This window comes from Anabrus simplex, chromosome 11 (assembly GCF_040414725.1).
Source record: "Anabrus simplex isolate iqAnaSimp1 chromosome 11, ASM4041472v1, whole genome shotgun sequence".
Taxonomy (NCBI): domain Eukaryota; kingdom Metazoa; phylum Arthropoda; class Insecta; order Orthoptera; family Tettigoniidae; genus Anabrus; species Anabrus simplex.
This window is the reverse complement of record NC_090275.1, coordinates 49823255-49849024: the sequence shown is the minus strand read 5'-3', so window position 1 is coordinate 49849024 and position 25770 is coordinate 49823255. Positions and strand designations below refer to the sequence as shown.

Genomic DNA, 25770 nt, shown 5'->3' with positions numbered 1-25770 from the left:
ATTTCATTTCATTTCATTGTCATGCATGCATGAATAAATGAATGAACGCTTCTCTCCCAGTCACGGATAGCCACCAACTGAGGAGAGAGCATTCGGTTCGTAGAATAAATGCATGGATGGGATTATGCACAACTACTGCCCGGTCGTGTTATCCACCCCTGGTGAGAAAAGGAGCCACCTTCCCTAGGATAACACGTCCGGCCCTTTCTATTGAGGCCCAAACGGAAGACCCCACGTGATCTAATAGCTGTCAAACACTAATTTCTCACCATTCTCTAATTTCTGCGAGGCACACGTAAGCGGAAATCCCGTTCCCCATGTGCCCCCTCCCTATTCTTCTTTCTCTGTTGCATTTAGGTCACTCTACATATTCGATTGTGATAGGCGCGTCCTATCCCGTCCTACTTCGTAATGGCATTCATTAAAGTACTGTTGAAATTCTAAGTCTCAGTGTCCAACTAATCATATCTGATGACGATTAGCATCGTACACGAAGATATCTCCAAGCCTCGAAAACAGCAAAGCAAATTGGCCAGATGAATTTCACGAAAAGCATAATCAACAAACTGTATTTAAAATAAAATGAATGCTGTTAATGATAATTTTAATATTATACGAGGGCTATGAATAAAGTAGAGCTAACGTAGTCCAAACACTCGCAGGAGATATGGGAGCGGTCAGGTGGCGCTATTGTCGATATATAATGTGCATTTGACGGGCGTCTAGTTGGGAGTGTTGTTCCTGCGAGGTCAATTTTACCGCTCTAGAGCACGTTTTCAAAAAGGTGATCAGCGTCCGTGGATTAAAATCGAGGTTGCCCGTAGCAGAAAGGCATCAAAACGTTACCGAGTATTGCGTGAAGCCTGTGGGGAGAATGCATTACCGTATAAGAGGGCAGCGCGATGGATCAAGGCTTTTCACACGAGTTGGAATGAAAGTGAGGATTGCATCGCACAGGTCAGCCGTCCATTCCTCAAGATCAGATTGGACTGACTCGTTGGCTGAACGGTCAGCGTACTGGTCTTCGGTTCGGAGGGTCCCGGGTTCGATTCCCGGCCGGGCCGGGGATTTTAACCTTAATTGGTTAATTCCAATGGCACGGGGGCTGGGTGTATGTATTGTCTTCATCATCATTTCATCCTCATCACGACGCGCAGGTCGCCTACGGGTGTCAGATAGAAAGACCTGCACCTGGCGAGCCGAACCCGTTCTGGGATATCCCGCCACTAAAAGCCATACGACATTTCATTTCATCGATGGACTGTCCAGGAATTATCCCTAGAGGTTGGTGTTAGTCATAAACGGTGTGGCACTTACTGACGAAATGTTTTAACATGAGGAAACTTGCGTCCCGTTTAGTTCCGCATCAACTCACTGACGTATAGAAATAACACCGGTATCCACTGGCTGGCACCCACCTGGACAAATACAGCAACAAAGGATACGCATTTGTGCAGCGTATTGTCGCCACTGATGAGGCGTGACACAGGCTTGAATTAAAGCGTCGATCGAATGAATGGCGTCACCGAGGTTCACTGCATCCACAGTGATGTCGAATCATATGCTGATAGTGGCATACGGCTACGAGGGTGTTATTTTTACACATGCTGTGCCGGACAGACTACTATTGCCGACTTCTGGAGCGACATCCGCGTCCGGCTTTGCAGTTGTCATGTCGCAAACAATGTCAAACTCTTATTGCAACTGTGTCATTGGAAGATCTCTGAACACTAGACATGACTCCTTGTTACTTCGAGTTGTTTTCGAAGTCGAAGGAACCCCTCCGAGGCCGTCGAATTCATGAAGTCGCGCATCTGTACTCCGCGCAGTAGGGCGAATCGTCGCTGTCATCAATCGGGAACGACTTGCTAACGGTCCCCAACGGCTGCCCGACATTTAGCAAAACGTAATAGACTTTGCCGCTGGCTACATTGGAGGCATGTAATACAATAATTGTAGTTCATTAAATATTGCTACTACCTTGTATACGGCCCTCGTGGTACAGTGAGTTTTAAGTGTTTCAATGTGTCTTGCTTTGAAGGTCTCCTCCCTGTATACCACTTGTTGAACTAGTCGGAAACACTCATGGTCAATAGCATGCCTTTCGTCTGTCGCAATAATCAAGAACAAACTGAACGGTCACCATTACATTATCAATAAAGTAACAAGGTAAGATATATTTTCTCCTTCATCTGCTTCTTGTAGTGCCTTCTTCATTACTAAAGGTTGGTCACAATTCCAGTGAAGTCTGTACGATGTTCGGCTGCGACCCCTACGTCAATCAATGTTTGCATGATCAATTTAAGTAGGTTGTACATTTCATTCCTCATAGTATGCCCAAGGCACACATCACCATTTGTTGCCTCCTCATGCATTTGAGTACGGCAGCATTGAAGACGTGGTCAGTCCTCCAGACTCGTAACATCCTTCGGAACAGCCACATCTCGAAGGCATTTATTCTCTTAATGGTGTTACATTTCAGAGTCCATGTTTCAGCACCGTACTGAAGCACTAAATATTGATAGTATCCAACAGAGTTGTGATGTCTCTCCAAGCCGAGGCTCCTGTCACAGTGTAGATTACTAATTTTCGGAAAGCTAGGCCGAGCCACTTCTATTCGTACATGTATCTCTAAATTTGGTTCTAAGTCCTCAGTAATCCAGCTACCAACTTCCACAATTGTTCAACTGTTTCCCCATAAATTGTCATAAGAATGTTCGTGTTACGAGTTCTGAAACTGGCCATCAGCTTGGTCCTGTCAGTGTTAATTTTGAGACCAAGTTTATCCCCTTCTGCTACGATTCTGTCTACCAGACGCTGAAGACCTTCAGTATTGTCAGACAAGATTACAGTGTCATCTGCGTACCTCAGATTGTTGATCAGCTTATGATTAACTTTTACTCCATCTTCCGCTTCCTGAAGAACAGCTCGGAAGATCTGCTCAGAGTACAGATTAAAAAGCAGGAGAGATAATACCCATCCTTGCCGTACTCCCTGTTTGATCCTAGTTGCGAGGGTCTCGGAGTTCCCAATTCTTACGAAAGCTTCTTGATATATTTTAGAACCTCAAAAACTTAGACATTTAATTATGACCTAAAAAACCGTCGTATGCATCTTGCCTGTAATGGTAATTAAGATCGTAGTATGAAAATTATGAAACTCACTTATGCTTGTTTCATGTTATACAGAGTGCCCCAGAAAAAGGTTTCAATATGCACAGAGGGGGCAGCACACAACAAAAGACGAAAATGCGTTCCTACCTAAAAATTATTATTATTATTATTATTATTATTATTATTATTATTATTATTATTATTATTATTATTAACAACTACATTGCAATTGGGGAATATCCCGGTGGCAATGGTCAATTACAGCAGTGTGATAATATTTTTTTAATTTCCCAACAACAACAACTACTACTACTACCGCTACTACTACTATTACTGCTACTGCTACTACTACTACTACTACTACTACTACTACTACTACTACTACAAGCATTTCCATGGGAAGAAAATATTACTAGAAATAATACTACAACCTGTGAAAAAGTTCAGCGAATGAAATCAGAGCGGTCGATCCGGAACCACTGGCGACACACAACGCTGTATCTGCGTATCAGCAGGTTTTGACCACCTGCTCCCAGCGCTGTTCCGTTGATCAACGTGTGTGTGCCGTGTAAGACCTGTTTGACACAGTGCGTGTTTAGTGCGTTCGTTCTGAACTGCAAACAGGAGTATGAACGACCAAAAGATCAATGTACAGTTTTGTTTTAAGCTTGGCAAGACACCGAAAGAAACGCATGCGATGCTGGTACGTGTTTATGAAGATCAAGCACTGTCCTTGAAGTGTGTGTACGAGTGGTTCGCCCGTTCTCGAGGAGGCTGGGAAAGTGTTTCTGACAATCCCCGTAGCGGAAGACCGGCGACCACCGTCAGTGACGAAAACATTGAGAAGGTGAGGACATTAATCACGAACGATCGGCGATTAACTGTGCGTATGATAGCGGATGAACTGCAGATTAACCGTGAATCCTTGCGACAAATCGTTACCCAGAAGTTAGGGAAGAGTAAAACGTTTTCTCGTCTTTTGCCACATCACTTGACTGACGACCAGAAGCAGGCACGTTTAGAGGCTTCACAGGATATTGTCGAAATGGCGGATGCGACACCAAGTTTCTTGAACTGTATTGCTACTGAAGATGAAACGTGGTGTCTCAGGTACGACCCTGAAACGAAACGGCAAAGCATGGAATGGCGTTCTCCGGAATCCCCTCGTCGGAAGAAGGTCAGAGCCGAAAAGTCATGCATCAAACTCGCTTTGAAAGCAAAGAGATTTGGCGCTATTCCTGACACCCAACGAAACGTGACGAGGCTTTTGAACACCATCCCAAAGGAAGTCTTCTTGCAAAGTTTCCAGGACACGTATCGCCGATCTCAGCAGTGCACAGTTATGGGAGGGGACTATTTCGAAGGACAGTAAGGTTACTGTCATGCATTGTTCATCTATGTTGATAGTACATTTTTGTTTATTTCTTTAAGCCATTTGTTGTGATTTTTTAGAGTTGCTGTGAGATTTAGTGTTTTCTTTGTTAGAAAATTGTTACCCATCCTGATTAGGTGACCACAGAATTTTTTAAATTCTTTTTCTAATGGTGTTTGTGACTTTTTTTTACTTGACAGATTTCCTGTGATTTCCTTCTTATTATTACTATTATTATTGTTACGGAGTTATCCGTGGTAGTTAGAGGTGAAAGAAGGTGCTGGGATGAATAGGTCTCAACTTACGAAATTAAAGTTAATTTAAAACTTGAACAAAGGTTATATTTTCTTTTCAAGATCAAGAAATAACAAGAATAACAGGTACTCAGTAGCATATCAACAAGTTAAGGATGTTCAATTACAGTTTATTTATGGATTTTGGGCTTCGAGCCCCAGATTCACAATCCCCGTGCAATGAGCTCAACTTTACTTATGAACAAGGTTCAACAAAGGGGCAGAAAACCCCAATCATGCCAAGGAGCACTAGCTCCCAATTACCAGTTAAGCCTGCTCGAGGCCCACAGAAACCAAATTTAAGAAAGAGCAACCCGCTCTTAAAGTTCAAGCCTATTCAAAGGCCACACCAAACTCCACCTTTAAGCTGCCCTCCAGGCACATAAGAAAAGGGGTAAAAATACCCAACCTACTGAGGCCTATACAGTAAAGAAACAGGACAATTACATGGCCCCAAAATACCAACTTGAGTGGAGGCGTAACTTGCACTCCTAATACACCTTTTTTTTAAAATATTTGGCTCTTAGGCCGCTTATGCAAGGGCTAATCCCATACTACGGAGGTGACACGATAGGAAAATTTATTACATTATGAAGCGAAGAAAAACGGTTATGGAAACGTAGTCACCTCATAAACAATATGAGAGGGAGCTCGAGAGGGTGAGGCACTCTCTATCCCGATTTGTAGTTAAAGAGACAGAATGTATACCAAGTATCTTTTACATTTAAAGGAAGGCTACATGATAAAAGTTTCGAACCTGCCCCGAGGGTTAAACTGCTGAGCTAGCAAGAAATGAAGTTATTAAAAGGCCATTACTTTATGGAAGAACTGCTGCCCGAAGGAAGAGGTGCTTCCCGCCCCCTGCTACATAATCACACTAGGAAAGCCGTTACTGAAGTGGCCCGGAGACCAGAAAATCAGCAGTTTAAATACCCTCGTGGAACATTCGAGATCTTTCAAGAAAGAGAACCCACACCCCCCCCCCCCAACTTTATTGGCTAGGATCAAGCAACATATCCATATCGGAGAAGACATACGTTATTGGTCAAAAATTAATTAGAGAAATTCGGGATTGGCTAAATTTAAAACAAGCGGAAAGAGAAGGGTTATACTGCCAACCCAAAAATGACTGAAAGAAATTTAACAAAGAACAAACTTATGAACACAAAATTTCTCAAAAAACAGTTCCTTCACTTCGCACCAGGGTGCACAATTGTAGTTCTTCAGTAGTGCCATCTAGAAGAGAATGTTCACACTTCTCACTACAGAGAAAACAAATATAAATCGAAAAAGACACAGTTCAGAACTCTTCAAAATTTACAATAGCGACATCTTCTGAAAAACTTTAGAATTAACATGGTTGTTAAAGTTCAGGCTTCCTCCAGTAGAGGAGTTTCAACTGGCGCAATGTTTGAATTAGCGGCGCGGAGGTGTACCGCCCGGTACAATTATTATTATTATTATTATTATTATTATTATTATTATTATTATTATTATTATTATTATTATTAGTATTATTATTATATCAGAACGAGCCAGATATTACCAGCAGCGCAATAAATTAATTGACTACAAGCTTCCATGCAATGGAACGTGTAGTCCAGCACTTTGGCATAAGTCCATTTAATGCGCCACATTTTCGGCGCATGTATTTAGGCGCGATTGCACTGTCCTTTGCTTATTTTTTCTTGCTGGTGGCTTTACGTCGCATCGACACAGGTAGGTCTTATGGCGACGATGGGATAGTAAACGCCTAAGAGTTGGAAGGAAGCGGCCATGGCCTTAATTGAGGTACAGCTCCAGCATTTGCCTGGTGTGAAAATAGGAAACCACGGAAAACGATCTTCAGGGCTGCCGACAGTGGGATTCGAACCCACTATCTCCCGGATGCAAGCTAACAGATGCGCGCCCCTAACCGCATGGCCAACTCGCCCCGTCCTATGGTTCTTTCTCGCGGAATTCTCGTGGTCGATGTGATCGTGCGGTGCCCAAGGCTGCAAAGTCTTGAATTTAACTGTACCGGGTGGTACACCTCCACGCCGCTAATTTAAAATGTGCGCCTTTTGAAACTCCTCTGCTGGAGGAACTCTGAACTTTATCTACGCTATTAATTCTCTACCTTCGCAGAAGATGTCACCACGTGGAAAATTTTGAGTTTTAGAACGGTGTCACTTTTGATGTGTTTTTGTTTCGCTTGAAGTAAGAAGTGTGAACCTTCTCTTCTAGAGGACTCTACTGAAGATCTACAATAGTGCAACCTAGTGCGGAGTCAAAGAACTATTTTGTTGGAGAAAACTTAATTTCAAGAGTTTGTTCTTTGTTAAATTTCTTTCTGTCTTTGTTTAAGTTGGCAATATTTACCCCTTTCTTCCCCTTGTTATGAATGTATCCAATCCCGAATTTCTTTAATTAATTTCTGACCAATCAGGGGTATCTTCCCCCAACTTGAATCTGTTGCGGGGTCCTATCCAATAAAAACGTTGTGGGCGGGTGTTTTCATTCCCCTAACGCCTAGAACCTTCCACGAGAGGTTATAAACTGCTGATTTTTGGGTCTCCGGGCCACTTCTGTTCCATCTTTCAGTGTATTAAGTACATAGCAGGGGGCGGGAAGCGCCTCTTTCTTCGGCAGCGGTCAACAACAAGGTAATGGCCGATTAATAACTTCTTTCTTTGCTAGCTCAGCAGTTTAACTTTCGGGGCGGGTTCTAAGCGTTCAACCATGTAACCTTTTCCTAAAATGTAAAAACAACTGGTATCTATTCTATCTTCAAACGACATATCGGGATAGAGAGTGCTTAACCCTCTCGAGCTCCCACTCACATCGTCTTGAGGTGAACTTATTTTTCTCAACCAATTCTTCCGTAATATAATGTAAATTGCTATTAAGTCACCTCTGTAGTATGGGATTAGCCCTTGTATTAACGGCCTAGTGCCAAGTAGGTCTTAAGCAAGTGTATTAGGAGTGCAAGTTCGCCTCCTCTCAAATTGTATTTTAGAGGTCATGTATTAATCTTCTTGTTATTTAACAGACCTCAGTAGGTTGGGTATTTTGCCCCTGTGGATGTGTCCTTTGAGGACGGCTTAAAGGTGGAGTTCGGAGTGGCCTATGATAGGCTTGTATTTTAGGGGAAAGTTGCCCTTTTTGCAAATTGTGTTTCTGCCTCAAGGAGGCTTTTGGATGTAATTGGAAGCAGATGTTTCTGGCATGTTTGGGGGTTTTCGGCCCCTTTGTTGTATGGTGTTCATTGTAAGGTTGGGCTCATTGCTCAAGAATTATGTTTCTGACTTTTGAAGCCCCAAATGGGGTACCTATGTAAATGTATTTGTAAATCGTGTTTCGGCTACTGAGTACCTGTTCTATTTGTTGTTACCTAATTTTGAAAAGAAAATATAACCTTGTTAGATTTTAAAATTAATTTCACTTCAGTAGCTTGAGACCCGTTCACCACCCCCGCACCTTCTTTCACGCATAACTACCACCAAAAACACGGTAACAAGTGGTAGCAGAGCGTGGTTGAATGGGTCTCAATTTAGCCCCTTTTGACGGCTACACATTGTTTTGATCCGAACTCTAACCATTTTCTCAGTTGCTGGAATTTTTTGACCTTTTCAAAAGTGTTCTGTCATCATGCCAGGCCCTCGCGATGTTCTCCATCTTAATTATTTGCGCAAAGAGGAGTTGATCTATGAATTAACTATCAGAAATGTACAATCTGGAGGCACGGTTGCAGTAGACACAAACAAGCTTAGAGAGTCCCTAGATTTGCCTATTTCCATCCCCAATTTGGGAGAGAAAGAAATTGATGACTCTCTTTCCACGATCGTCGAGAATATTACTGGGCTAGCTTCTGTAGTTAGTTTTTTTTATGAAAATGATCCGTCTCCTAATCAAATTAAGCGTGTGCAAGGCAGGCTATATCATTTTTCGAATAGGGTTAACGATCTGTTGTCTCTAAAACTGAATGACGTTCAGAGGAAGGAAGCTAGTACGCTGCTTGAAAATATTTCTGATTTGTCTAGCAAGGTCACTCTATTGTTGACTGGGGAAGTTCCTCCCAAATCTGATCAACCCACCATAGTAAATGTAGGTAGTGAGGAAGCGCCTCCCAAGGGAGAAGTTAATAGGAAAACCATCGCTGCTCAAACTATCTCTGCCCCATTGGACAACGAGTCTGAACGCCGTGCATCGCTGAGTAACATTCGTTCTGAATTAACTTCTTTGCCATTGAAAACTTTACCTACTATGTCACCCGGGTTTAGCAGCTTGCCTCATCCATTGGCAATGTTGCTCAGAGGTATTTCTAAGTTTTCTGTTAATACCACCAGTGACGTAATTTCATTTTTAAGATTTCTAGTGGAATTTCAGGATCATGCCCTTGTGTTTTCTCTGTCTCCATGTCAAATTTTGCAAATTATCTATCCGTATGCTATTGGTATTCTCTCAGATAAAATTGTAAGAGCCATTGCCGAGCAATCATCTATTGAGGATTTCCATGCCCATTTGCTAGCTAATTTCATCCCGGCTAGGGCCAGGTCCTCCCTTATTCAGAAGTACTATTATCGTGTACAGCGCTTGGACGAAAACTTGGCTGATTTCATACAGGACATTAAGTTTTACACTAGAGTGTTTGCCCTTCATTTTCCTGAAGATCAGATTGTACAGGCTATTGTAGAAGGCATTTCACCATCTTATAGATCATACTTGTGTTTCGCGGCGTGCCCGCAAACCTTCTCTGCACTTGAAGCATTGGCCGTCTCAGCGGAAGGAGTTAGATACGCCGATTCTTTGCGTGTCGCGAAAGAACCCCCGCCTTCCTTTAGTAACACTCGGCCGCCACCTCGCCGACCAGTCAATCCCCGTAAATGTTATGCTTGCGGGTCGCCTGACCATCTGCGCAACAAGTGTCCGCTGATCAAGTCAAGTGGGACAAGGAATGGAGCCGGGTCATCACAAGGCTGTTTTAAATGTGGGGCTTTCTCACATATTGCCAAGAATTGTCCGAACTCAAATAGCACCCCCTCCTGCTCAACTTCTGGTGCAAATTCCATCTATGCCAATAATAGAAAGTGACTAGTGGCTTCGGCTGAGTCGACTAATCCATCTTCCCGAGACTCAGCCCCTGGTAAACAGGTTGTAAATTCAGAGGACGATCAGCCTTCAAATTCATCTTTTGAATGCCCTAAAGAATGTCTTAGGATTGCGGCGGATACCCCCGCACCTGTTCCTTTTCTTAAGATTGAGTTAAATAACGAGCCTATAACAGCTCTCTTAGATTCAGGCAGTGTTTGTTCGATTATTTCGGCTGAATGGTATTCTAAATTGAAAACGGTTTGTAAACTTCCTGACTATGTCTCTTCTCCTGTTCAATACGTTTCGGCTAATTCATCTCCATTAGAAATTCTAGGTTCCTTACTGGTCAAAATTCGTGTTTTTAAGTTTACATGGAAAGTTAAATTGTTTGTGGCCAAGCAATTGTCTAGCCCCATTATATTGGGAGCGGACTTTATTTCTCACACTGGTCTTGTGCTCGATCTCCAGTCTAGGTCGTGCACATTCAAATTTGCTTCTAAGTGTAAAATACCACTATTAAAGTGTAATTCTGTGTCATGTTCTTCTATTTCGCCTACCCAGGATGAGATCTTGTTAGACCTTAGACATCTACCTGAGGAGCAGGCTAATAGTATTCGCAAACTGTGTCAGTCGTTTCCCGAGGTGTTCTCTGATACTCTTGGTGTTACTGACCTTATTGAATACAAAATTGAGGTCACGGATTCGATTCCTGTCCGTTTTCCACCTTATAGGCTATCTCCACCTAAAATGAAGGCTCTGAAAGAAATTATCGACCAGATGTTGAAGGATGGTATTATTAGGCCCTCTAAGTCGGCGTATTCATCGCCTATTTTTCTAGTCCCGAAACCCCAAGGAGGCTTCAGGCCTGTCATTGATTACAGGGCTCTCAATCGGAAGGTGGTGTTGCAATCTGTGCCCCTTCCTGACCTTCATTCTTGTTTTTCATGGTTTCGTAAGGCCAAGTTCTTCACCATCTTGGACTTGAATCAGGCCTATAATCAAATTCCCCTTGCCGAAGAGTCTAAACATCTTACAGCGTTTGCTACGGACTGGAATTTATACGAATACAACCGCGTGCCTTTCGGGCTCCCCACCGGAGCAGCTGTACTCACTAGGCTACTAGATAGGGTCTTTTCCGACATCAAATTCGAGTACTTATATCACTACTTAGATGATGTCGTCGTATTTTCAGAGACTTTTGAAGAACATCTAGATCATCTGCGAGAAGTTCTCGATCGCCTTCGTAAGGCTGGGTTAACTGTTAAGTTGTCCAAGGTTGCCTTTGCTAAGCCCTCTATGTCATTCCTAGGGCATATTGTGTCACCCGATGGGGTAGCAGTCGATCATTCTAGAACACAGGCCATCCGTGATTATAAACCTCCCAAGGACATTAAAGGTATCGCCAGGTTCATTGGTATGGTGAATTTCTTCAGAAAGTTCATTCCTAACTTTGCTAATAGAGCGGCGCCCTTAAACCTTCTTCGTAGGAAAGGCATCAAATTTGAGTGGGGACCTTCTCAACAAGCCGCTTTTGAAGATCTGAAATTAGCTCTCTGTAATGCCCCTGTCCTTGCTATGCCTGATTTCTCAAAGAAATTCATCGTCCAAACGGACGCGTCGTCGTCAACAGTAGCTGCAGTCCTTCTTCAAGAGACGGAACTAGGGAGGCGACCCATCGCCTATGCATCTAGGACTCTATCGGCTCAAGAAGCCAAGTATTCCATCTATGAGCTCGAAGGGTTGGCAGTCTTATTTGCCTTAGAAAAGTTCCGTCTCTATCTGGAACATGTCAAATTCGACCTGGAAACAGATAATCAAGCCCTAAGCTGGGTCTTAGGTAGGCCGCGTCGTACTGGTCGTATAGCCCGTTGGGCCATCCGTATTTCTGCCTTCCAATTTGATGTCAGGCATATTAGAGGTACCGAAAATGTTGTTGCCGATGGACTCAGCCGTATGTTTTCAGACGACGTTGAGAACCATGAACAGGTCGACAGTTCATCACCCCCCGAGTCCATGCTATCTGGTGTTAATGCCATCTTAACAGATGCTCCCATGCTTTTTAGGGACATTGAGAAATACCAACGTGAAGATCCGACGCTGGCTCCGATAATGGAAACCCTTTCTTCTGGGGAACATGTTGTCCCTTATGTTCTGAGGAATGGTGTTTTATGTTGCCCTTCGAGGCAGGACAAGATGATGAAGGTTGTTGTTCCAGCGGTTCTTGTACCTATGATCTTCAAGTATTATCATGAGACCCCATTAGGAGGGCATCTTGGAATCTTTAAAACTCGTGAGAAGATTCGTGAAATGTTCATCTGGAAAGGTATGGACGGTGAAATCCGTGAACTTGTAAAAGCTTGTAAATCTTGTTTGCTCAGTAAACCCACCATGTCCACCAAGGTAGGCCTTTTGTCTTCGCATCAAGCGTCGCGCCCCATGGAACGTCTGTATATCGATTATGTAGGACCCTTCCCCCAGTCAAAGGGTAATGCTAACAAGTTCATCTTTGTATGTGTAGATGGTTTTACCAGATTTTCCTGGTTATTTCCGACTAAGCTGGCTACCGCTCAGTCTACCATTACTTGCTTAAATTCTATTTTTGCTTCTTTTGGACCGTGTCAATATATTGTATCTGATAATGCTAAGGCTTTTACATCTAATTTATTTCGTAAATTCTGTTTTGACTTATCAATCTCTCATGTAACTACTTCTGCTTATTACCCTCAACCATCTCTGGCTGAACTGGTTAACCGTAATCTCAGGTCAGCACTTATTGCCTATCATCATGAAGATCATTCCAGGTGGGACACGTCCCTGCATTGGATAGCTTTTGCTTTGAATTCGGCGGTTCATGAATCTCACAAGTTTACTCCAGCTTCTTTGATGTTCAAGTTTGTTCCCAATTCGCCGCTCTCTAACCTCTGGTCTCTGAATGACATTCTACCCGAGACAATAGATCCGGATAACATTAAAGATCTTTGGAAGAAGGCTAAAGCCAATCTTAAAGTGTCTCATGAAAAGGTTAGGGAAAGGTATGATCGTGGACGGAGACCCACCCCTTTGAAGGTAGGTGACCAGGTGATGGTCAAGAATTTTGTTCCCGCGGGCAAGCTTGCCCCCAGATTTCATGGGCCTTGTATCATTCTTGATTTTCTTACGCCAGTTACGTTGTTAGTAAGCAATCCAGCCACCGAGAGGATATTTAGGGTTCACCTGTCACAGGTGAAACCAGTGTAAATTTCGTGTTAACTTGCTTCATATAATTTGAAAGGAATATGAAGGTTATATATATTTTTTTTTGAGTTCAACTTTTAAGGCTTTCTGCCCCTTCTATAATATTTTGGTCTTATATGTAATCCTCTTGTAAAACCTTCCCCGATCCGTTAAACTGCCATTCTGTCCTTGCCTCGGCCATTACCACGCTCCCGTCTCCTGCTTCAATACACACTGTGGCTTAATTTGAGTAAATGCCATGGATATCTGCACGCCGCTGATCCCTCAACCTCCTCACCAAGCCTGTGCCCTCAAAGAAACATGATGGTCCAACACAATTCTGCCGCCGAGTTTTTATGTTTCAGTGCCCCCGCAGCCGCGCAGCGCCGTGCAGCAACTGGGGAGGGGGATGGGCCCCCTCCTCTCCAGCGAGGACGACATGTGCACGGCGAGCCGGAGCTCTCCTCCCGGCCAAGGCTGATGTGCGGCGCACAACCTGCTACTTGCCCGCAGCCTGTATATGTTCACCGCGGGCGCGGCGTACTTCAACACCTCTGCTCCCCTCATAGTGCGGGCGAGCGGTATCTCAGGGTACTTGAGGGGTCCGAGCGGCCTCCTTTGGACGCAAGCTGCAACGGCCGGTCTGGCCATCCAACTTAGCCTACATCAACTACATGGACAGTCACTATAAGAGATGACTACACTTGGGAATTCAACAACAAATTTGGTGGACATTGCAAAATTTTTCATCACCTTTTAAAAGATTATCTTCAGAAATTCGCCTTCTACAAACATAAAAACCTTACGTTACCTATTACAACAAAAATTTTGGAACTGAATTAAGAATTTCTCAAATACTTCTGCAATTTATTTTAATATCAACATCAAAACTTGGACTTTGTTTTCAAACTATTTCATGTGTCACCCCTGGTGGAACTTTTGGGGGGGGAGGTCTGTACCTGGTGGTACACCTCCACGCCGCTAATTTAAAATGTGCGCCTTTTGAAACTCCTCTGCTGGAGGAACTCTGAACTTTATCTACGCTTTTAATTCTCTACCTTCGCAGAAGATGTCACCACGTGGAAAATTTTGAGTTTTAGAACGGTGTCACTTTTGATGTGTTTTTGTTTCGCTTGAAGTAAGAAGTGTGAACCTTCTCTTCTAGAGGACTCTACTGAAGATCTACAATAGTGCAACCTAGTGCGGAGTCAAAGAACTATTTTGTTGGAGAAAACTTAATTTCAAGTGTTTGTTCTTTGTTAAATTTCTTTCTGTCTTTGTTTAAGTTGGCAATATTTACCCCTTTCTTCCCCTTGTTATGAATGTATCCAATCCCGAATTTCTTTAATTAATTTCTGACCAATCAGGGGTATCTTCCCCCAACTTGAATCTGTTGCGGGGTCCTATCCAATAAAAACGTTGTGGGCGGGTGTTTTCATTCCCCTAACGCCTAGAACCTTCCACGAGAGGTTATAAACTGCTGATTTTTGGGTCTCCGGGCCACTTCTGTTCCATCTTTCAGTGTATTAAGTACATAGCAGGGGGGCGGGAAGCGCCTCTTTCTTCGGCAGCGGTCAACAACAAGGTAATGGCCGATTAATAACTTCTTTCTTTGCTAGCTCAGCAGTTTAACTTTCGGGGCGGGTTCTAAGCGTTCAACCATGTAACCTTTTCCTAAAATGTAAAAACAACTGGTATCTATTCTATTTTCAAACGACATATCGGGATAGAGAGTGCTTAACCCTCTCGAGCTCCCACTCACATCGTCTTGAGGTGAACTTATTTTTCTCAACCAATTCTTCCGTAATATAATGTAAATTGCTATTAAGTCACCTCTGTAGTATGGGATTAGCCCTTGTATTAACGGCCTAGTGCCAAGTAGGTCTTAAGCAAGTGTATTAGGAGTGCAAGTTCGCCTCCTCTCAAATTGTATTTTAGAGGTCATGTATTAATCTTCTTGTTATTTAACAGACCTCAGTAGGTTGGGTATTTTGCCCCTGTGGATGTGTCCTTTGAGGACGGCTTAAAGGTGGAGTTCGGAGTGGCCTATGATAGGCTTGTATTTTAGGGGAAAGTTGCCCTTTTTGCAAATTGTGTTTCTGCCTCAAGGAGGCTTTTGGATGTAATTGGAAGCAGATGTTTCTGGCATGTTTGGGGGTTTTCGGCCCCTTTGTTGTATGGTGTTCATTGTAAGGTTGGGCTCATTGCTCAAGAATTATGTTTCTGACTTTTGAAGCCCCAAATGGGGTACCTATGTAAATGTATTTGTAAATCGTGTTTCGGCTACTGAGTACCTGTTCTATTTGTTGTTACCTAATTTTGAAAAGAAAATATAACCTTGTTAGATTTTAAAATTAATTTCACTTCAGTAGCTTGAGACCCGTTCACCACCCCCGCACCTTCTTTCACGCATAACTACCACCAAAAACACGGTAACATTAACAACTAGTGGTAATATTGGGGCCGCGAAGTGGGTGTTAGTCCTTCGTCATTCCATAGGGCGATAGCAGTGCATTTTATGTTCGACAACGGTGGTAAGCTGAATTAATTTATTATGCCGACTAGCGTCAAAACCATTGGTCGGAATTCGTTTGGTCCGGTTATTGACAATACCGTTGGACTGTGATCATTTAAAGTGGGCCTGGGGGCGTAAGCCTCCATATTAGGGCTGCGAAGTGGCTGTTAGGCCTCTAGCATTCCGAGGGAGGATAGCAGCGCATCCTGTGTTGAACAATGGTGTAAATCTGATTTAAATTATCATCCCGGCTAGTGACAAAACCATAGGTCTTGACTGGTTAGGCACGGCTAGAGACAAAACCATTGGTCTGGATTGGTTAGGTCTGGCTAGTGACAAAAACATTGGACAGTGATCAAGCCAAGGGCGTCTGGGGTTTTAGGCAGGGGTCGTACTCCATTCCGGGATTTGGCGGGGAAAAAGCTCACCTTGTAGTGTACATGCCGGAATTCATTTTGAGGACAAACTCCCCCGCTGACACGAGAGTGCACGAATTTTTCGTGGCTGTGAGCATACTTTATCCTCCGCTATATTAATGTACGTTGAACAGAAAATCAATGTTTTTCTGTATTACACATTGTTTCTCTTCAGATTGCATTGTTTTTATTGTGTTCGGGTTGGTAATGGAATGCATTTTACTTCATTGCTGGGAATGGCGTCATATCCGATTCTATCTCAGCGTAATCGTAAAATGAAGAATAGCGCGTTCTAAATTACACTGAGTGGCCAAAAGTCACGGGAAGGGGTGTCCATTCGAAAATGTGCCGTGTTTGACCCCTGAGCGTTGCGGGTAGCTGCGGCGTAGGTGAGCAGTCTGTCACAGACAACAGTATATTGAACATGGCAACAGTCGCAAGTTAATCAACTTTGAAATTGGGATGATCATCGGCATGGCGCATGGGTCACAGCATTGCGGAGATTACACACGATTTCGGATTTCCGAGGTCAACAGTGTCGAGGGAGGATCTTCAGAATCGCAGAGAGAATATTTCCACACGTGTAAACCACCGCACGGGAAGACCACAGGTGTTTAACGAACGGACATCACGTCGCCTCACACTGGGCGATCGACGGGCTACTGTGAGTCATATCACCGCCCAGTTGAATGTTGGGAGTCAGGAACCCATTTCTACCAGGACTGTAAGGAGGCAACTGCACCGCATAGGCTTCACCAGCCGACGACCAACTCGTGTCCCTGTGCTGACATTTCGACGCAGAGCTGGACCACGTGCATGGGTCCGCGAACATTGACAATGGACTATGGTACAGTGGGGGCGTGTGTTATGGTCCGATGAATCCCGGTTCCAGTTTGTCGAGCTAATGGGCGTATGAGAGTGTGGCGTGTGCCCCATGAAACTATGGATCCTGCATGTACAAGGTTGTGTCCAGGCGGGAACTGGCTCACGTTTGGTCTGGGTGGCGTTCTCTTGGTCGCAATTAGGCCCCACTGTCCGGCTGCAGGGAGCGCTGACAGGTGCACGTTGTGTGGACAATCTTTCAGACTATCTGCACCCCTTTCTGGCCCCTGAGTACCCTGATGGAGATGCCATGTTTCAGCAGGAGGCAATGCGTCAGGTCACTGCTCTGTGGTGACACTCAGGTGGTTTGAGGAGCACTCCTCTGAAGTTACGACCATGGATTGGCCCTCAAGATCCCCTGATCTTAATCCAATCGAGCATTTATGGGATGCTGTCGATGCTGGTGTACGCACCAACTACACGAGACCAATATTGTGGGTAGCAATGCAAGATTCATGGGTTCAGATCCCTCCAGAATGATTCCGACACCTTGTAGAGTCGATGCCTCGCCGTATTGCTGCCCTTTTTGAATTTTTTTGGCTATGCAAGGAAACTATGCTCATGAAGTTCACCTAGAATATTGTTTGTGATTCAGAAATCACATAAAAGTCCTATGGTTGAGTGTGGTGGTGTCGGTAATGATTGTTTTGAGAGGGAGCACAACTAGGCAACCATCCTCAATGAACATTATTCAGAGGACAAATTGGCACATGACACCATGAAATAACCATCCAAGAGTTCGAAGCGGAACTCTTCTAGTGAAGCATCATCACGTGGGATGTGAGTCGTAGACTCCATTAGTTAACCGATTGCAGAATCAGAGAAAGGGGAGACTGATGGTAAGAGAAGCCATGTGCCCATGAAGAGTAATAAAGGGGCTTGCATCCTTTGGAGAGCTGTCTAACTTTGCATCTGGTATCTTATCTCTTACGATTAATGTCTAGAAGCTAGTCTAGTCATCTGGTCGTCTTAGTGTCTAGTATTATACGAGTCTCACGTGAAACTGTTTCTGGAAACTATACGAGTAAATATATCAGGCAATGCTAAAAGAAAGTCTTTCTTTGGTGGCAGTCAGTCACCGATATGAATGTAATTTGATAGGACGGATTCTCCCAGACTCGCTGACGAGTGTTCGTGCGGGACCAGCGATATATATGATAAAACCAGCCGAAAGAATGTACAAACAGCGTTCCCAGCTGTCTAAGTTAACGTGAATCTGTGCAAATTAGCCATACTTCAAGAAAATTAAAAACATCGGGAAGAAATTATTTTAACGTAAATGCCAATAGCTTCCTTTCTTTAGATTTCAAAGTTCCTTAAATTGTATTTAAGTATCAAAACCAAATCGCACAATCTCTGATTTAGAATTAAAGAATATAATTTTGTTTGTTCCTCAGTGCGGTCATTTCATTATTTCAGAAAATAAAGTCCAAGTAATCCCTAATTTCAAGGTGGGATCAAACCATCATATCCTTTTCTCAAACCTATCCATGGTATGTTTGTCAAGTAAGTTTATTACCTATCACCTTGGAGAAATATAAGAGTCATGCTCTATTTAATCATTACATTTTTAGTAGCTGGCGCCCGTTACCAATTAAATTTATTTATTAAAGTTTTTAATATGCTGTAGACAGCATAACCACAGAGTGTCGTTCAATTATGGAGTGAAGAAGGTAGTCTGTTCAACGGGTAAATCACGCCAAGAAAGGCGTGAAAATAGGACCCCTCGGGCTTCGACCCCTAAGACAGTCAGGATCGGATAAAGACAAGAGTTGACCAAAGAAAGTCAGATGGGATAGATGAAAATGAGATGCGTGGCACAAGTAAATGGAAGCAATGCCAGGATTCAGCAATGGGCCCCGTGGTTGCCAACGCACGCTCCCAAGTTAAGAGTCACTGGGGCCATTTTTATTCGCCTTTTGCAACAGGTAGGAGATATAATGGGTGTTATCCTAGTGCCCCCACCTCCCACCCATACGGAAATTTTTGGTTGAATTGTTCACACCTTCAGATTACTGAAAATTGATTATATATATTTCAGGTCTCAGCCACTGTATACAAGAAAATGCAGAGTGGATCATGGGGCAAGAACTATGAACATCGTATCGACAACGCTTGTGTGGAACTAAAGAAATACTTTCCTGAAATTTTCAAAATGTTCACTGAAGAGTACTTGAAAGTGGCAGCTGAATGTCCTATTCCTGCAGTAAGTATTCTTTTTACGAATGTTACTAACTTTCTAACATAAAAATTGTGCATGTTTATTAATCAGTAAAAACACCCACGTAAACGTCACAGGTTCTGAAATTTTTCTGAGGAAAGGAGGATAATTTGTTCAAATTTATCTTTTCGAAATTTAATTATGGACTGAATGCTTATAGGAAAAGTAAATTTTCATTTATTTTGAAACACGTACAATAATAGGGATCGCCAAACTTCCCGTGGGAAAAAGCCTGAAAATTCGGTCTACGGTGATCTACTGCGAATCTATAAAAAGCAAAGTAATCTCCGTACAGGCCATGGAGACCCCTGGAGGGGTGGAAGGTAAAGGCTTCCACTATCCGTAACCTCGGCACGTGATGGGGTAGGGTGGTTAGCTCTACGCCCGGCCGCCTTTGCTCCCAGGAATTAACCTGGTACTCATTTTTGGTGTGGGCTGAGTGAACCTCAGGGCCATGTGCACCTCCGGAAGTGGAAATCTCGTTTCTTAAATTTTACGAATTCCTGACGGTGATTCGAACCTTCCGGGCGAACCGAGCACGCCTTTACCGCCTCGGCTAGGCAGCCCCTACTACGAATCTATACACAGTATAAATTTACATTGGTCCGTTTTCTCTCTATTTGAAATCGCTAATCTCCGGATTTTCTGAATGGATTTTACTCCAGTTTTCACAAAATGATAGCGTGCGTATCGAGGAACATGTATGTGTATAATTACTAGCTGAGGTATCGATGTCAAGCAAGTAATTCGTATAGTTCAGAATCTGACCGCTGCCGCTGCCTATAATACGAGATCACATCATGTGAGTAGTGTCGTTAAGCAATAAGGTACCAAGCTCGATAGCTGCAGTCGCTTAAGTGCGGCCAGTATCCAGTAACCGGGAGATAGTGGGTTCGAACCCCACTGTCGGCAGCCCTGAAAATGGTTTTCCGTGGTTTCCCATTTTCACACCAGGCAAATGCTGGGGCTGTACTTTAATTAAGGCCACGGCCGCTTCCTTCCCATTCCTAGGCCTTTCCCATCCAATCGTCGCCATAAGACCTATCTGTGTCGGTGCGACGTAAAGCAAATAGAAAAAAAAACAATAAGGTAGATTGTGGTCAAGTAGTTGGTTTTGTTTCCTTTGCGATTTCGTCATACCTCGTCGACGTGCTAATATAGAATATAACACGGCAAATACTAAGGAACTACGCGTACTACGCAATAATGAAAGTTACGTCGAAAGAGAAGACCGTTTACAGACTGAAAGGGCAAACCAGACCTTTCGTAGAAATAGGGGAACTTCCGTGTAACGAAACGCTAAATTATCTCAAGATCGTGAAAGATATAGTTCCCAAAGAGGAAGAGAAACGTCTTTTGTTAAAAGACAGCGTATGCTCTGAGATCACTCCAAACATACACAACAATATCATAATACGGTTAGAACACGTAATTCTAATAATTTATGATCAGAATGTTCAGCGATGAATTACGATTCTACCATAAATTACAAGAAAATTCCGATGGTTTCGTTAGGTGCTATGACTATTGTCCGTCAATATTGTTCAGCGTTTAAATGGCTTCCAGAGAAAGTTTGTTTGTGTTGGCCTCAGATGGAGAGGAACTTATCGTAATATATTCGAAGATATTTAATATGTAAGGCCACCAGTGTGAAGGCGGGGCGGATCAGACAAAATTTTATAGAAAAGAAGTGTCATGGAATAGATGTTATTTTGTTACAATATATAAATTATTTTATTATACATTTACCAATGGAAATTATTTTTTATAAATTATAAAAATATACATTTAGAAACTATACAATCATAAAATAAAACTTAATACACTGTGTAGCATTTATAATTTCAGTCTTACATTTTGAAGTATAAAACAATACATCACCAACTTCTGGAAAATCCTTTTTTATGACTTAACCTTCCTGGTACGGCCTCTTCGTTTCTGTAATCATCTGCGAGGCACAGCACGAAGCTTTGGTTGCCATTGTTTCCATCCATTTGGTTTGAGGATATTGTTAATTTCCAAGGAATTCATGATTTTTTTCTTTTTTTAACAGAATATGTGGATGGAAAGGTTTCCCTTGTAGTGTCCTTTCTTCCCTACAGCCGCAATCAAATGAATTCAAGCGTCTTAAATCATTTGTCATGGATAATAAAATTGTTATTGAAGAAATAACTAAATGAAAATATCACGTCACCATCTTCAATTGCTTTTCGATGCTCCACGCATACCAATACTCGTACTTCGGGCATCTTTGTTAAATATATTTCTTTTTTAATAGTTAACATTCGGCCGGCCTCGCGGTGTAGGAGTTGTGTGCCTGCTTGTTGCCTTGAGGCCACGGGTTCTATTTCCGGCCAGGTCAGGGATACTTATCTTGATCTGAGGGCTGGTTAGAGGTCCACTCAGCCTACATGATTACAATTAAAGAGATATCTGACGGTGAGATGGCGGCCCCGGTCTAGAAAGCCAAGAAAAACTGCCGACAGGATCCATCGTGATGACCACATGACACCTCGTAATATGTAAGCCTGAGCAGCGGTCGCTTGGCAGGCCATGGCCCTTCGGGGCTGTTGCGCCATAGGATTTTTTATTTGTATAATACAGTTTGCACCCGCGACCCCACAGGTGTGGGAAGAGCGGAAGAAGAAGGAGAATATTTATTTATTTATTTATTTATTTATTTATTTATTTATTTATTTATTTATTTATTTATTTATTTATTTATTTATTTATTTATTTATTTATTTCTCTTAACCATTTCCCCTTCTCATTTTATGGTGCTGCTGATTTAGATATATTTTCTGTTACGATGGGAAGGACTTGGAAGGAGGAGATCTTGGCTTAAATTAAGCAATCACTCCGGTACTTGTTTCATATGAAAATAGAAATATCCTTCAAGGAAGAATGTGGAGTTTGAACCCACTATGTGCTAAATACAAATTTTAACCTACACCATTCATTCCATGCAGACAACTCAAACGCCACTGGGGTTGGGCACTATGTCCCTTGTTTCGGCACACTGTGCCCGTTCACAGTTATGTTCCGCTGTTCCGGAACACAGACGTCAGTTGTTCTGAAACATTCTCGAGCGAGACCGAGACAGTGACTCGCTATCCTGTCAGAAGCGCCACGATGCGCTGCCCTTCGCCCACTAGCTGACTGTCGATACCGGCAGTGTGCCACCATGTTCTGGAGTGTTCCGTGTTCTATCGTCTCCTCTTTGTCCTTTGAGTTCCGTTGCACCGGTAACTGGCCTTCGGTACATGCGGATAACTTAATGTGTTCTGTTTTGTACAATTGTTTTCAATAAAGCCTACTAATATATATACCGTACGAAATACGGTGTCCGCCTCTGTGGTGTAGTGGTTAGCGTGATTAGCTGCCACCCCCGGAGGCCCGGGTTCGATTCCCGGCTCTGCCACGAAATTTGAAAAGTGGTACGAGGGCTGGAACGGGGTCCACTCAGCCTCGGGAGGTCAACTGAGTAGAGGTGGGTTCGATTCCCACCTCAGCCATCCTCGAAGTGGTTTTCCGTGGTTTCCCACTTCCCCTCCAGGCGAATGCCGGGATGGTACCTAACTTAAGGCCACGGCCGCTTCCTTCCCTCTTCCTTGCCTATCCCTTCCAATCTTCCCATCCCTCCACAAGGCCCCTGTTCAGCATAGCAGGTGAGGCCGCCTGGGCGAGGTACTGGTCATACTCCCCAGTTGTATCCCCCGACCAAGAGTCTGAAGCTCCAGGACACTGCCCTTGAGGTGGTAGAGGTGGGATCCCTCGCTAAGTCCGAGGGAAAAACCGAACCTGGAGGGTAAACAGATGATGATGATGATGATGATGATGATGATGATGATGATGACGAAATACGGTAAAATTTGAATAATGTCGTACCGGAGTCCTATTTACGACGTTTCTAGTAGAATAAAACCGGACAGAGTGAAATGTAATGTAAGTTCTTCTACTTTGTCTGCAAAGCAATATTCAGCGGGCACAGTGACGAGATATTTCAAACATAAACATCTCACAATTTTCATTTCCGTGTTCCGCTTGTAGAGTTTTTTTTAATCTCCTGTTCTGCTTGTAAATAGTGTTTAATTTTTATCTTCGTGTTTTGCTTATACGGGTTAATTTTTTATTTTCGTGTTCCGCTTCTATATTGTGTACGGAAATAGAATAATGACGAATGTTTCTTCAACTGTGCGAGTATATTTTTAATTAGTGAAAATCACATTGTGACATTTGTAAACACATCTATTGCCAGTGTAATTATGACAGGTGTATGTCAGAATGAATGGAAACATTCTTATCCTAAAAACAACATTTAGACATGATTTCCTGAGTGCCTATTTCAGAGTTTCGACTGCTTCTTCACGTGCCGTGAAGTTTCATCCTGGCCCTAATAACTCACAATACAGGCTGCTATATTCAGCTGGTGTAAATATCCTTGGATTAGCTACTTTTTAACACCTGTACTGCCATTGTAACAGTGTTATGTGTATTTCATATTGACCGAAATAATCTTCACCTAAAAGCAGCTGTTAAACGTTATTATTGGGCGCGAATTTCAGTGTTCCGACTGTTCCTTCACGTTCCCTGCAGCTTTACGCTGGCCGTAACTACACACAGCACGTCCGGTACAGCAGCACATTCCTGCCGACGCGAAGCATGTCATGTTGCCTTACGAAGTTCTCTCTAACGCGCAGTTACAGTGCCGTGTGCCGTGTGCCGGAACACTGTACCGAACCACTCCATCTCAAACTCCAAATGTTCCGGAAGAACTGACTGTTCCGGTCTGCCCAACCCTACACGCCACTCTAGTTAACTATATCCACCGAGCTCCAGTCGCTTAAGTGCAGCCATTATCCAGTATTCGGGAGATAGTAGGTTCGAACCCCACTGTCAGCAGCCCTGAGGATGGTTTTCCGTGGTTTTCCATTTTCACACTAAGCAAATGCTGGGGCTGTACCTTAATTAAGGGCACGGCTGCTTCCTTCCAACTCCTAGCAGTTTCCTAACCCATCGTCGCCATAAGATCTATCTCTGTCTGTGCGACGTAAAGCTAATTGTAAATGAAGAAAATGATAACTATGTAAAACTCTCTTATCAGCAAATCTGGAACTCTCTGCAGATCGATTAGAATGCGTAGAGTTTTTAGGCGAAATAGCACTTGCTTTGTTGGCCACAAAGGTCCTTTTATAACAATTAAGGAATAGCGTGCTCCGAATCTTTGCCTTCAAAAATCCATCAAACTGCAGTCTTCATTACATGACGCTAGCACGTTAACCACTCAACAATAGGTGGCGGCTTATTTCCAAGTGTACCTTGTTGTACTATACATCATTACGGATTGAATTTTTTCCTTTGTTTTAGGACACTTACACAGCGGAGAACTGGGTCGTGTATGTCAACGAATTCCCGATGGAGGAGCTCGAATATGGAGAATACAAAGTAGAAAGTGTATTACTACGTGCTGAGGAAAGAATTGGCTGTATTCAGCTGTTTGTTGACGTGGAGGAAAAGGCTGCTGAGTAGCCACGAGGATTGATTCACAATGAACTGAAGAAAACCAACTAGAATTTGTATGAAGAAAAAAAATAGTGATTTCTGTGCGAGGTGACATTTGAAATATATGATGATTCTAAAGAATTTTTCGCAATTTTTTTCTTTCTCTGAAACAAATATGAAAAGTCCTCTCAGTTTTAATTACTGCGTTGATGGGGTGAAAGTTCCTTTTGGGGATCATTGTAAGTATCTAGGTGTTAATATAAGGGAAGATTTCATTGAGGTAATCACATAAATGGGATTGTAAATAAAGGGTACAGATCTCTGCACATGGTTATGAGGGTGTTTAGAAGTTGTAGTAAGGATGTAAAGGAGAGGGCATATAAGTCTCTGGTAAGACCGCAACTAGAGTATGGTTCCAGTGTATGGGACCATCACCAGAATGACCTAATTCAAGAACTGGAAAAAATCCAAAGAAAAGCAGCTCGATTTGTTCTGGGTGATTTCCGACAAAAGAGTAGCGTTACAAAAATGTTGCAAAGTTTGGGTTGGGAAGAATTGAGAGAAAGAAGACGAGCTGCTCGACTAAGTGGTATGTTCCGAGCTGTCAGCGGAGAGATAGCGTGGAATGACATTAGTAGACGAATAAGTTCGGGTGGCGTTTATAAAAGTAGGAAAGATCATAATATGAAGATAAAGTTGGAATTCAAGAGGACAAACTGGGGCAAATATTCATTTATAGGAAGGGGAGTTAGGGATTGGAATAACTTACCAAGGGAGACGTCAATAAATTTCCAATTTCTTTGAAATCATTTAGGAAAAGGCTAGGAAAACAACAGATAGGGAATCTGCCACCTGGGCGACTGCCCTAAATGCAGATCAGTATTGATTGATTGATTGATTGATTGATTGATTGATTGATTGATTGATTGATTGATTGATTGAACAATCCTGCCTAGAAACACTGGGATGCTTTCCGTTCCGTGAAATCTATATATGTAATGTGAACGTGTAACACAAAATTGTAAGAAAACCGCAATACTGATTACCACGTGTTACACATCGAAAGAAAGGTCCCTATCTCAGAATAACTAGAAAAATATTATTTCTTTCATTAATTCCTTTACTTGATTTAAATCGTCATGTATTCGAATAATATATTTCTTAGGTCAT

At 42.9% G+C, this 25770-nt stretch overlaps 1 protein-coding gene across 1 annotated transcript in view; it reads left to right on the top strand.

Moving 5' to 3' along the window:
* LOC136883125 (uncharacterized) overlaps positions 1-24628 on the top strand; it is a 30379-nt gene extending 5751 nt beyond the window's left edge. Inside the window, exons 3-4 of the mRNA XM_068229603.1 lie at positions 18919-19083; positions 24466-24628. Of these exons, the coding sequence (XP_068085704.1) occupies positions 18919-19083; positions 24466-24627 (327 nt within the window). The 3' untranslated portion in view covers position 24628. The remainder of the gene's footprint in view (positions 1-18918; positions 19084-24465) is intronic.
* The last annotated feature ends 1142 nt before the right edge of the window (positions 24629-25770 follow it).